At 45.5% G+C, this 13,108-nt stretch overlaps 1 protein-coding gene across 1 annotated transcript; it reads right to left on the reverse strand.

The window, feature by feature from the left end:
* SPRY2 (sprouty RTK signaling antagonist 2) lies at positions 6,500-11,571 on the reverse strand. Its single transcript, XM_001927097.5, has 2 exons — positions 11,066-11,571; positions 6,500-8,296 (listed from the first exon to the last, which is right to left on the reverse strand). The coding sequence occupies exon 2, from the start codon at positions 8,243-8,245 to the stop codon at positions 7,298-7,300; it is 948 nt and encodes a 315-aa protein (XP_001927132.1). The 5' UTR covers positions 8,246-8,296; positions 11,066-11,571; the 3' UTR covers positions 6,500-7,297.

A 13,108-nucleotide genomic window follows, 5' to 3' on the forward strand; every position in this document is an offset into this window, starting at 1 on the left:
CTCAAAGGAATAGTGTTAACGAATGTTTGGAGTGAAGTCAATTAGGCTGCATCTGAATTGTGTAGGTGAGAATCCAGAGACAAATGCAAACATTAATTGTGTGGTTGCTGATGCTCCTGGAGTCAAGTTATTATTAACAGAGGGACAGTCAGAGACAAACACATCTCTGCACAGCCTAGCCATTAGCTTGCCAACCCAGCAGGTACCGAATGTTTATCTCAGGGCTCTGTGCTGCTGCTCAGTGCATGCTAGGTGGTTCCTGGGTCACTTCAGTGACCCTTTGATATGATTTCTTTTTTTTTTTTCTTTTCTTTCTTTCTTTTTTTTTTTTTTTTCTTCTTTTTAGGGCCACGCCCATGGCATATGGAGGTTTCCAGGCTAGGGGTCTAATGGGAGCTACAGCTACTGGCTACAGCCACAGCCACAGCCACAGCCATGCCAGATTCAAGCTGTGTCTGCGACCTATACCACAGCTCATGGCAATGCTGGATCCTTAACCCACTGAGCAAGGCTGGGGATTGAACCCAAAACCTCGTAATTCCCAGTCGGATTCGTTTCCACTGCGCCACGATAGGAACTCCGGATGTGATTTCTTAAATGTAGTTTCTAACTTATAAAGATGACTTCGTAACAGGAATCTCAGGAATAATTTCTGGTATGACTAGCAGCGGATATTGGGGCTACTTGGTGCCTACTTTGGAGCAGGAAAGCCAGGTCTAGGAAAGATACACATATTAAGAACTCAGAGAGATGAGAGATGGTACAATATGGTATTTACCAGAACCCTGCTTGACTTGACTGTAAGCCCTATTGATGCAAGTTAATAAGCCAGATGTTATGTGGAGCATAAAATCATTTCAGAAATGGAAGCTGTATTAACTTAGGTAATAGAGATGGTCACCAGGCCTTCAACAGCCAATGTGGACCTGACAAGTCAGGTCAAGGGCATTGTTTTTTGACAAGGGCGTAATTGCTCTAAAGCATGACCTCTTCCTTTCTATCTTGAACACTTCTCAGCTTGCTTATCCCCAATTTGTTCTTTACAAGTATTCCTTTTTCTAGGTGCAGAAGCAAGCAGAAATTATGATTCATGTCAAAGGGTAAATTCAAGCAAAAACTGGAAAAACAAGAATAAACAGATCTTTCCAATTTTTGTCTTATTTTTATATCCTATAGTGTATTTTTTACATATTCCTTAAGGAAAAGTCTTAGTGGACCAGGCATCATAAAATTAAGAATCAACAGAGTAAATTATAGCTCTAAATATTAAGCAAAGAGCTTCACATTTCACTGAAGATACAAGCCTGGTGAACATAGTTTTATTTAATGAGTAATGGGAATTCGGTTGCATCTTGCTGAGCTAAAAACTCTTTGGTTATTTAAATAGCTGTAACCATTGCAAAGGTTACAAACCCAGTATGGAGACACATCAGTGCTTTCCCCATTTTCTGCCTCTTAGAGCACCTTGCTTGTACTTTTGCTGTGAAAGTCCTGCCTGCATTAGAGTCACTGACCCTTTGCCTTTGCACTGCATCAACTAGCCCCGTGATGGGTAAGGAGTAGACATTCAAAAAAAAAAAAGTTTCTTTTTTCTTCTCTGTGCATTGAACTGTTTTGAGAAATTAATTGATTTAAGGTATGCTGAATCCTTATGTGCCACATCTAGCCAAGCCAGAGGTCAAAGCAATAGGCTTCATTCTAATCTCCTTTAATAGTTTATTAAAAAATGAGTTAGTTGGGAGTTCCCGTCGTGGCTCAGTGGTTAACGAATCCTACTAGGAACCATGAGGTTGCGGGTTCGATCCCTGGCCTTGCTCAGTGGGTTGGGCATCCAGTGTTGCCATGAGTTGTGGTGTAGGTTGCAGATGTGGCTCAGATCCCACGTTGCTGTGGCTCTGGCGTAGGCCGGAGACCACAGCTCTGATTCGACCCCTAGCCTGGGAACCTCCATATTGCCACAGGAGTGGCCCTAGAAAAGGCAAAAAAAGACAAAAAAAAAAGAAAAAGAAAAAAGAGTTAGTTGCCAAATAAAATGAACCCTTGGCATATGGAAGTTCCCAGGCTAGGGGTCCAATCAGAGCTGTAGCTGCTGGCTTATACTACAGTTATAGCAACGCAGGATCTGAGCCACGTCTGAGACCTACACCACAGCTCACAGCAATGCAGGATCTTTTACCCACTGAGTGAAGCCAGGGATTGAACCTGTGTCCTCATGGCTACTAGTTGGGTTTGTTACTGCTGAGCCCCAACGGGAACTCCAAAAAATGTGAATCATTTTGGTAAAAGTTTAAGTGCTAATTTGTGTTATTTGCTCTAGTTTTAGATTCTCTTTCTAGAGTATACCTTATAGTTTATTAGATATATTCTTCCTCCCTTTCCTTATTATTATTATTATTATCTTGGCTGCACTCCAGGCATGTGGAAGTTCCCAGGCCAGGGATGGAACTTGCGCCACAGTGGCGACCTGAGCTGCTGCAGTGACAACGCCGAATCCTTAACCCGCCGTGCCACAAGAACTCCATCTCCACCCTTTTTCTGGCTGTAAATTAAATGAACATCAGAATTTTATCTTTGACCAGCGGTGCACTCTCATTAGTGGTATTCACGTTTTGCCTCACATTATTCGTAGTGGTCTCTCATGGCACAAGGAAGGTGGTAGAGTGGCATCTAAATAAAAATCTAAGTGTGGGATATAGTCAGACAGCTTTTTTCTTTACTTTCTCTCTTTTTTGGCTGCCCTGTGGCACATGGAGATCTATGCTGCAGCTGCAGCAATGCTGGATCCTTTAACTTACTGTGCCGGTTGGGGATTGAGCCTACATTCTGGAGCTGCAGAGTTGCCATTGTGTCACTGTGGGAACTGCCAGAGAGCTTTATCCTCCCAGGAATGGCCAAACCAGTGATTCCAGATGTAAAGCTTCACTCAGGATCAGTTAAACCAAATCAGACAGGCCTTATTTCAAAATTCTGCTCTATCTTCAATCATTGGAGACCCACCCTTGGAGAAATGAGGCAACTGGCCTAATTAAAGTAGAAATTAACATAAGCTGTGTCTTGGGAGTTCCTGTCCTGGCGCAATGGAAACGAATCCGACTAGGAACCATGAGGTTGAGGGTTCAATCCCTGGCCTTGCTCAGTGGGTTAAGGATCCGTCATTGCCATGAGCTATGGTGTAGGTTGCAGACATGGCTCAGATCTGGCATTGCAGTGGCTGTGGTGTAGGCTGGCAGCTGTAGCTCTGATTAGACCCCTAGCCTTGGAAACTCCATTATGCTGCCAGTGTGGCCCTAAAAATCACACACAAAAAAACTCCCCAAAAACCATAAGTTGTGTCTTAATGGATATTGAAAACCAAAGAATGGATACTGATACAGTATTGCTGTAACTAGCTAATGCCATTTTTATTTTTCTTCCCTAAAAGAGTGTAAAATACTTTGCATGATGACAGTGTTTTTGAGCTACACAGTTTAACCCATTTTCAAGCTGAGATTTTGCACCTACATCCTGGTGCTTTTGAACATTTAAGAGAGGAAGGCAAATGGCCAATTTTGGGTGTAACTGCAAGCGTAACTCGAAACCCATTAAAGCTTTGAAAGTTTTGACATATATATTCAAAAGCATCAAACCTATCAACTGTCTACCAAATACCTCACAGAAGTGTGCAAAGTGCAAACTCATTTATCTGACATCATCTGTGTCTTCTAGATCCTGGAGACAGGCCCTCCTAAGACAAAAGTGTACTGGAGAAGAAAGTTATGCAAAAAGTTGGGTTGAGAGTACCTGTACTTAGGGTTGGCTTTCTTCTTTCACAGACAATGCCCAGAGCATGCTCCAACATGGAGACATCTGGCAGGGCCTTAAAAATCTCCTCCTCAAAACACAGAAATGACTGTTTTAACTAACAATCAAGTTGTCATCCTTAAAAGAATTTCAATATACAGAATGCACAGATTTCTAAAAAAGAAAAAAAAAAAAAAAGAAAAAAAAAAGGCAAGAAACCAGACAAAAAAAGTTAAGATTTCCCTAAATATTAAGCAGTTCAAATAATGTTTACTGTATTATTATACTTTTTTTGTTTGTTTTGTTTTTTAGCACCTTACCCCGGGGCACATGGAAGGTCCCAGGCCAGGGGTGGAATCAGAGCTACAGCTGCTGGCCTATACTACAGCCACAGCCACAGCCACACCAGATCCAAGCTGTGTCTGTGACCTACACCGCAGCTCATGGCAACGCCAGTCCTGAACCCACTAGGTGAGGCCAGGGATGGAACCCACATCCTCATGGATCCTAGTTGGGTTTGAGCCACGATGGGAGCTCCCTGTATTGTGATCCTTTTAATCTATCACATTATCAAAATAATGATCATTGCATTATTAACTGATATTTATCATAAATTGTCCTAAACTTTAGAGATTAAGAATCCGAGGTGATGATTCTTTCACTTCAGTGAGGTGATGGAAGACTCAGAAACTTCAACACACTTAAGAGCACCTGCTGTTTTCAATCTCTTTAGATATACACATTTCATTTTTTCTATTCTGAAAGTGAATTCTATGCTGGTTTATATAGGCTCAACATTTAATAGGCTAGTTGGAAGCTTCTTGAGGAATCCAGTTTTCCTTAACTATCTCTAAATAATTTTCATCAGGACCTCATATATACTGACACCAGATTCTCTCCCAACTTCAGCTGGTTTGTCCCTATATTCCACATTCAAAGAAGTGAATTATGCTTTCAATGGACTCCATTAAAAAAAAAAAAAAAAAGCTACACTTGATCTTAGCCAAAAGGCCGAGAAGTGATCCTGTGAAATTGGATTGTGATAATCATTATACAACTACAGATGTGATAAATTCATTGAATAATAAAAAAAATATTTAAGAAAACGCTAAACAAGAAAGTAATTTCTAGATCAGTAGTTCTCAAACTGTACATAATCACTACTGGATTAAAATCATTCCGCTCTGATGGAATCACACCATTAAAGACTGATTCAATAACCATGGAAAGAGGTATTTAATCTGTCTCTTCAACAACACCCAATTGCATCTGATACAATTTGTCTGTATAATACTTTGGAAGCTGCTCAAGTGGTTTAAAAAAAAAAAAAAAAAAAAAAGGACTCTCACAACTTTTATACCAAAAAAGCTCACGCATATCAGTGCATCTGGCAGTTTTTGGTCAGAAACTGATTAGTCAAAAATTCTGTGCTTTATAAATACTGAAAACTATATAATGAATAAAAAAAACTCTGCTCTAGTTTTTTTTTTCAATATTCTAACTCCTCTTACACCATCAGGGTTGGATTTAAGGATATTAGAATTGTAACATTCAGGATCCCAAAAGTGAAAATTAAGAGTAAATAATTTCTAAATTAACCGGTGTTTTTTGGAAGAAGTTTAGAGGAAACTGAGCGTTCTTACAGCAATGTCTTGGTTTTAAGAGGTTATATATATAGTCCCTTGAAAGCCAATTTCAAAAAACAAAACAGAAGACAGTCTGTACAAAGACCTCTTAACCTGAGAAAAGGAACCTCAGAACAGGAAACAGAGATTAAACAAGAATGACAGGTAAATCATTTCCTAGACTTCCGGTGATTCTTGGCAGCAAAAGGTTGTGCTTTTGGAAGAAAAAAATAAACAGCCATAAAGTGACTAATTTATCAAGTGACTTATTACAAATAAGAAAACCCAATATTTGTCAAGATGTGCTTGTAGCAGCTTGCTGTGTGTTTGCTTCCAAAAGATAACTGCAAACGCACCGACTTTTTTGCCATACTGCATCTTTTTTTCAGAGTAATATTTAACAATTTTCCAGATAATTCGATTAAATAAGACAAGGCCTCTCAAGTTGGCTTGCTTGGGCCTGAATTATTAGGCTAATATGTAGGATGAAATTTCATGATTCCAGTACTTCAATCAAAACAAGCTATATTTTCCATGAACTTGGTATCATGCTGATAAACTCAAGAGTCTAAAACCAAAGAGACTAGAAAAACAGCCACCATCAGTGAAGTCAAGAAAACATTTTCAGCACTGACCTGTGTACACTGCATGCCTAACACACAAAGGACAGTCAATAACCGTTTAACGGAATTCATTTCTCTGGTCTTAAATCAGCCTTATGGCATTCATTCTTAGTACTCTATAAAAAGAAAAAAAAAGCTTAATTGTTCATCTTTTAGAAGTCTCCTGAATGAATTGGGATTTTTTTTAAACTTGCAAAACAAAGACAAGTCTGCAAATCAACAAAAAAGAACAGGAGCCAAAATGAGCTCTCATGTGATTAATACAGTTAAGTGAGTCTAATACTCAGTTATTTCTCTCCTGATGCTACAATTATCTCTGAAAACCACCAAATCTCCACTTTAAAGCGGCCACCATGAGATAATCTAATGGATAAGTGAAACTCTCACCAAAATGCTATTCTCGACATAAAATGGTTTCTTTTTCAGTTCAAAAAAACAAAAGAAAAGGTAAAATAAGACAATACAGCTCAGTTTAATTTCAAACGTTAATATATTTTCTATTTTATATTGAACATATGCATCTGTAACCCCTCATTTGCAGCAACTATCACATCCTCATAAAAGGGGCAAAATCTGTAAGATGCCTCTTAAAATAAATATTCTTTTTTATAAAATAATAAAACTTCAAATAAATATTCTTTACACTAAACAATATGTTGAAAAAATTAGAAAATAAAGGTTGGATTTTACTGTAACTGTACAATATACATGAAGTCCAAAGGGAAATCAGAGTCTTACAATAAAGGCTTTCTGTAAGGCAAAATACAATCTAAAAACATACTGATTGATTCACATTCTTCCGAATGTACAACATATTAGTATAATATTTTGTGACTGTGCCATATAGCATGGCACAACTTGTTTTTCACAGTTGCAAATATTATTGTATATACAAAAATATAGCACATTATCTCTGGAGAAAACAATGGAAAAAAAAAGTCATTTGCTAATTTACAAATTTTGCAAGTACTATTCACAAACAAAAACTTTGCCTAGGAGTGTCTGTTGCTTTAGCTTATGCAACATGTAGGTCGCCAAGATCTGTATCCCCCACTCGGAGCTCCATTAGCTGAGTTCTAACAAGCATATCAGTTAAAATGGCACACGGACAAAAAGCATTTCACTGCAAACAGCAAAGGATATTCCAACCCTCTATGAACAGTGCCAAGATTATAACTGTTGAGCTGGTTGCATATGTGTGTGTTAAAAAACAAAAACAAAAAAAAAAGGGAACCATCCTTATTACTGCAATATTCCTGATTAAGGATGCTATGTCGGTTTCTCAAAGTTCCTGGGTGGGACAGTGGGAACTCTGCAGCAAACTGTGTTTGAATTTTTACAGCGGCATCCAGGCCTGTTCACCCGGTCATAACACCCCTGGCACAATTTAAGGCAACCCTTGGCTGGCAGGTAACACCATAAGCAAGGCAAAAAGAGGGACATGACACCCATGGCCGACCAACGGGTACAACAGTGAGACTGGCTGCAAGAACACGGGTTGTCGGCACAGTTGTCCTCGTCATCGTTAGAACAGTGATAGAACAGACCTTTGACACAGCACACGCAGGTCCCATAGTCAATGACGTTCTGGGCTGAGCAAAGGCACTGCTTGTCGCAGATCCAGTCTGATGGCAGAGGCCTCGGGTAGGTGCACTCCTTACACTTGCACTTGCCGCAGTCCTCACACCTGTAGGCGTGCAGCCCCAAATCCTCCTTGCTCAGTGGCTTAAGCTCACCTGGCTTGAGCTCAGATTTGGGCTGCACCCGGATTATCCCGTCAGCCACGGGCCCCGAGGAGAAGGATGATCCCAACAGCCTCTGTTCCGAGGAATTGCTGCTGGTACTTGTCCTCGTACTGCTCCGAGACCCCGAGCTGACAGTGCTGATGGACCTGGACAGGGAGGCCCTCACAGAAACGTGGGCCTGCGAGTGCTGGAGCCGGGGAGGCTGGCGGTGCTCGGGCAGACCGTTGAGTCTCTCGTGTTTGTGCTGAGCAGAGGGGCGAGGGGCAGGCTTGAGCCCGGGTCTGGGGACCACAGTGGGTCCCTCTGTGTACTCATTGGTGTTTCGGATGGCTCTGATCTGATCCAGAGACAGCACGTGTACCTGCTGGGTGAGGGCATCTCTGGGGTCGGGCTCCCCACGCTGCCTGCCACCGTCACGGGGTGCCTGCAGCAAGGGCTGCGACCCGCTGCCACTCTGAGCTCTGGCCTCCATCAGGTCTTGGAAGTGTGGTCACTCCAGCAGGCTTAGAACACATCTGAATTCCTGTGGGAGCCAAGAGGAAAGAGAGGGTTTACACTCCGGGATACTTCCCACTCTCCACCCACCTGACTTAACTCTTCACTCCCCACTTCCCCTAGAGAAACAGCATTGGAATGGAGCAGCTGTCTAGGGCAGGTATTGGGATCGCCATCTGAACCCAAAAGAAAAAATATGGCCAGGTGCTGACAATTCTTTATTCTAATGATATGCAGTGACACAAAGCAGTGACCTTTGTTTCAATCATATAAGCAACTTACTCAGTTCAGGTTCCATGGAAAAATTGTGGCAAAGTAATGTTGGAATACAACATTGATACTGACATTTTCAAAAGCTGAATAACACCTTTTCAAATTCTGAAATAAGCTTACATTTAACATGGTCACTTCTGCCTTAAGCAGCAATAAACACAGCCAAGAAATTCTTGGTTCTTTTACATCAAACACCTAGAACTACGGTTTATCTAACTTTATAAAATGCCATAGGATGACTACGATATGCAAAAAAGTAAATACCCCTCCAAGGGATAGTTACACATTTTATACAATAATCAAGCACTATCATTAACTATAGAGTAACACAAAGTTTAGAACTAAAAACCTATCAATTCAAATCCTGCTAAGTGCCAGGAACACAATAAAGCAAATTTACATCATGAGCAACAAAAAGACAGGAACTTATTTTCAACTTCCCAACAACTTGTGACTCACATATTTTACAACCTGATAGATAGCCTAGGAGAACATCTTAAATTATGTAACTAAAAGACTGTTCTCCCTGTTTTAGATATGAATTATGTCCAAATCTCAACTGCTCTGCCCATTTCCAAAAACCTAGTGAGAACATAAACCGATTGGTGATAACAAGAAGTGTTCTAAAAACTCAAATGTCACGTCTCAGATCTATCATCCTGACAAGTAACCCCTTAAATGACCCTCCCTCTATAAATTTCAAAACTACCATCCTCTTTGCCAAGTCTGCAAAAGTGGACTTTCACCCAGTGTCTGCTTTTTAGAAAAAGAGACACAGGCAGGTGACACACACCTTCCACTTTGGAAAAAAAGCTGGCAACTGGATCTCAGTTCCAACAGAAAGGCAGACAAGACAGCGTTGCTCTTTGCTTTTACTCCGGCTACAGGCTCTATCTGCGCCCCAACACCGTCCCCAGCAGGTGGGTCACATTCGGAGCCCCGGGGCTAAGCTGCCCACCCCACCCCCCCGCGCCTCGGAAGGGGAGTGCCCTGAAATGCTAGGGCACGCTTCCCCCTCCTTTCCTCCGCTGCCAGAATCTCCCCCACCCCAGAGAACTGCCTGGCAGCTTTATGTGGGAGCCGCTCCACCCTCCGGCGGAGGTCACGCAGCCCATGGCAGGACGTTCCCTCCAAAGCCCTCGACCTTCGGGCACCGGTTTCCAGACCCGCACTGCGAGGTAGAAAGCCGTGCCTTGGACACACAGCCAGGATACCGAGGTCTAATCCTAGCACCACGGGCGACTCTACCTGCGCTGACCGAAGGGGCAGTGCCTGCAATCTGCAAATACCCATGTATTAAAAATATACACACATAGTCACATATGAATATGTTTCTTAGAGTCAAAGAAAAATTGCTTTAAAAAAGAAGACATTTTCCAGGAACCCACTGCACCCCCCCACCCCCGGGCATGCAAGACCCAGATCCCTAGGCTGGAAACTTTCCGCGCAGATTTGTTTGAGGGGGAAAGTAGCATCTTTGGGGATATTTACCAAACTGATTTTCCTGATCCCTGGCCTCCTTCACAGACCCCCGCCTCCCTCACCGCCCCCCGCTTTTGAAAGAGCTTTGAAACCCCCATTAAGAACAGTGTGTGATTAGATTTAGGATTAGGGAGAAAAGACTTCAGCACAAGGGTGGGGCGAGCCGACACAGTGACCGCTTTGTAAAAACGCACAAGATTCCAAATTAAAAAATAGCAGCAACAACAAAGTTGATCAACTCATCAAAGGAAAGGGGAAAAAAAATAGCTAGCCTCTTTTAATACCTCTTTTCAGGGAATGGAAAACGCTCGCGACTGTTTTAGGACTTTCTTCCTCTGCTGGGTCAGCCCAATCTTCCAAAAATAAAAAAAGCGTGACCCAGGCAGACCACGGCGAACGGAAAAAAGAGAGAGCTGCACTTCCGAACCGCAGAGACGCGGCGCCACGCTGGGCGACGCTCCCACCCGCCCTCTGCTCGCCTCTGTCCACACCGCGCAGAGAACCCCCTCCCAACCCGGCACCCTGTCCCTTTTTCACCCGCGGGGTCTCGCTGCCCCCGTGAGGCGAGCCCTCGGTCCCGCCGGCGTCCCTGCCCTGAGACAGCCTCTCCCAGGACTCGCTTTCCCCGAAGAGGAACAGGTTAGAAATGCGGGCGCCTGCAACAGCGACCTGGAAAACACAAAGTGCTTTCCCTCTCCCTCCCGCTCTCAGCGCCCAATTCGCGGCCAGTGCACCGCCCGGAGCCGACTCCCGGCGAGCAGTCGGCCACCCCAACCCCCCCAGGGCGCGGGCGCTTAGGGCGGTGGGTCCAGGGACCCCGTGCCAGCCGCGCACTGCAGCCCCCGCCGGGGCAGGCCGAGCCCCAGGCGAGCCAGATCAGCGGGCAGCTCCGGGGATCCCTGCGGGGAACCTGTGGAGTTAGAAAAAGGGAGGCCGGAGGAGAGACAGACCCCACTCCTGGTCCGGCTGCACCTACTCCATGTTGCCCACAATGCGCCGGCCACGGCGCCAGGAGGGGAAGAGCCAGCCAAACGCGCCTCACCGTGATCTCGGCTTTGCACCAACCCCTCTCCGTTGGATTCTCTTCTTCCTGCGATGTGCAAATAAATCCAGCCCCGATGCAAACTTTTTCCCCTTTCCTTCCAAACTCTGCTTCCGTCCAACTTCCGAGCAACCGGCGGGACAAGAAAAGGAGAGGAAATCCGGAGCCAAGTCCCCAGCCGATGAACACTGCGGGGTTCGGGGCTGGAGGCGACCCCCCTTCTGGAAGCGCACGCGGAGTATTTCCTCTTTTTTTCTCAATGAACTGGAGGCCGAAGCGCCAACGGCTTGTCTTTTCCTGGCAGATGAACGAATGAGAAAAGAGGCCTTACAGAGAACCTAAAGCCAGATGGTCAAGTCCTGCAGCCGCGTCCGCGTCGGAGCGGAGGCGGCGCGGGGACGCGGGGCGGCGGGCCGGGCCGGGCGGGCGCGGGGGCCTGGGCGCTGCGCGCTCCGCCGGCCCCTCTCCTCCGCTCGCGCTGCGGCGCGCAGCTCTCGGCAGTGCAGACTGGGCGTTGTGGAGGCGCGGCGGCGAGGCCGAGGCGGGGTGGTGGGTGCGAAGGAGGCGGAGGAGAAGGAGGAGGAGGAGGAGGCGGAGGGTCTGGGGCCTGACCGGGGGGGCTCGTTGTTGGCCTGCGCCCTAGCCTTTCCGGAGGAGGCAGGGAGCTCTGCGGCGGCCGCGGCAGCAGTAAATGGCGTCATGTGGATCCGAGGCGGAACAGAGCAGTTGTTGTCCCAGAGGATATATCGCATCCGGTCCCAGCTCATTGGCTCCGCGGGGCTACATTCACTCACACTCCAGCGCCCGCCAGCGCTCCGAGCCGCTGGAGGCATTCAAAAGGGCAACCACGCCGCCCCGCGCGTCCCCAGGCCGGTCCTACCGCCCCGGCGCCGTCACGCGGGGTGCCCGCGGGGCCGGGCTGGGCACGGCGGGGTCAGTTTATCTAGTTTCAAGGAAACACTGACCTTAAGGTTTCCCCAGAGGCCACGAGGACGAGCCGTGGCTCCCGCTGATTTGGGGAACTTTCTCCCCGCCACTAGGAAAAGGGAATGAACCTTAAAAACGAATCCGGGCCAGGCAGCGTTAGCATTAAAAACAGCAAGTTGCAGGTTTTGCGACTTTATGCGGAATCCATTGCAAGCCCACCTCTCCCCTTTTCTGTTCCCCCTCGAGGGGGCGACGGGGAGAGAAGAAGGGGGAGGGGAAGGGGAGAGGGAAGTGAGGTGGGAGGGCTATTGGTTTATTCTTTGTCTACTGGATTAACCCGATTATACACCAGGCACCAGCACAAACCGCCTCCCCCACCTCAGAGCCGCGTACGGGAGGAACGGAATGCAGATTCGTGTTTCAAGTACCTTCTGCTCTTGCCGGGATTTGCTTTTGATTACGTCGATTTGTAGTTTTTCGTTTAACATTAGACTTTATTTTTGAAGAGGGAGCGAGCTACGGATGGAGGCTTTTTTGAAGCTCTTCCTTACTGTTTTGTTTGACGCTATAGCCGAAGGAAATGCTACAATCTAGGCCTCTTTACAATTAGTTTATTCAGTCATACACACAGACGCGATTACTAAGGGCGACATCGCTGGCTTCTGAAATGGGAGGGGGGCCCGCTGTTTTACTGCATCTTTCCTCCTCCACTTAACCAAGAAGAGTCATCCTTCATTGCCAACTCTCCTTGTCACGTAGATCATTTCTCGAAGAAGATCCTATTGTCCTTTTTGAAGGTGGTCTGTACTTTCCTACTTAAAAAATAGATTATAATACAAAGAGAGAAAATGCATACATCAGCACTGTGCCGACTGCCGTTCATTTACTAAGAAAGGTTGCACGTGGGAGCACCAGTGGGGAGTTAACACCCCCCCTCCTCGACCCACTCCTACTACTGCCGTTCATTTACTAAGAAACGTTGCACGTGGGAGCATCAGTGGGGAGTTAACACCCCTCCCTCCCCGACCCACTCCTAATACTGGATTCTAATGATTTACAGAAAGGTTTTACTTTACAGGGAAGTACGGTCAAAGCTCCCGAAGAGCACCTGCGAGG

Source organism: Sus scrofa, chromosome 11, assembly GCF_000003025.6.
Source record: "Sus scrofa isolate TJ Tabasco breed Duroc chromosome 11, Sscrofa11.1, whole genome shotgun sequence".
Taxonomy (NCBI): domain Eukaryota; kingdom Metazoa; phylum Chordata; class Mammalia; order Artiodactyla; family Suidae; genus Sus; species Sus scrofa.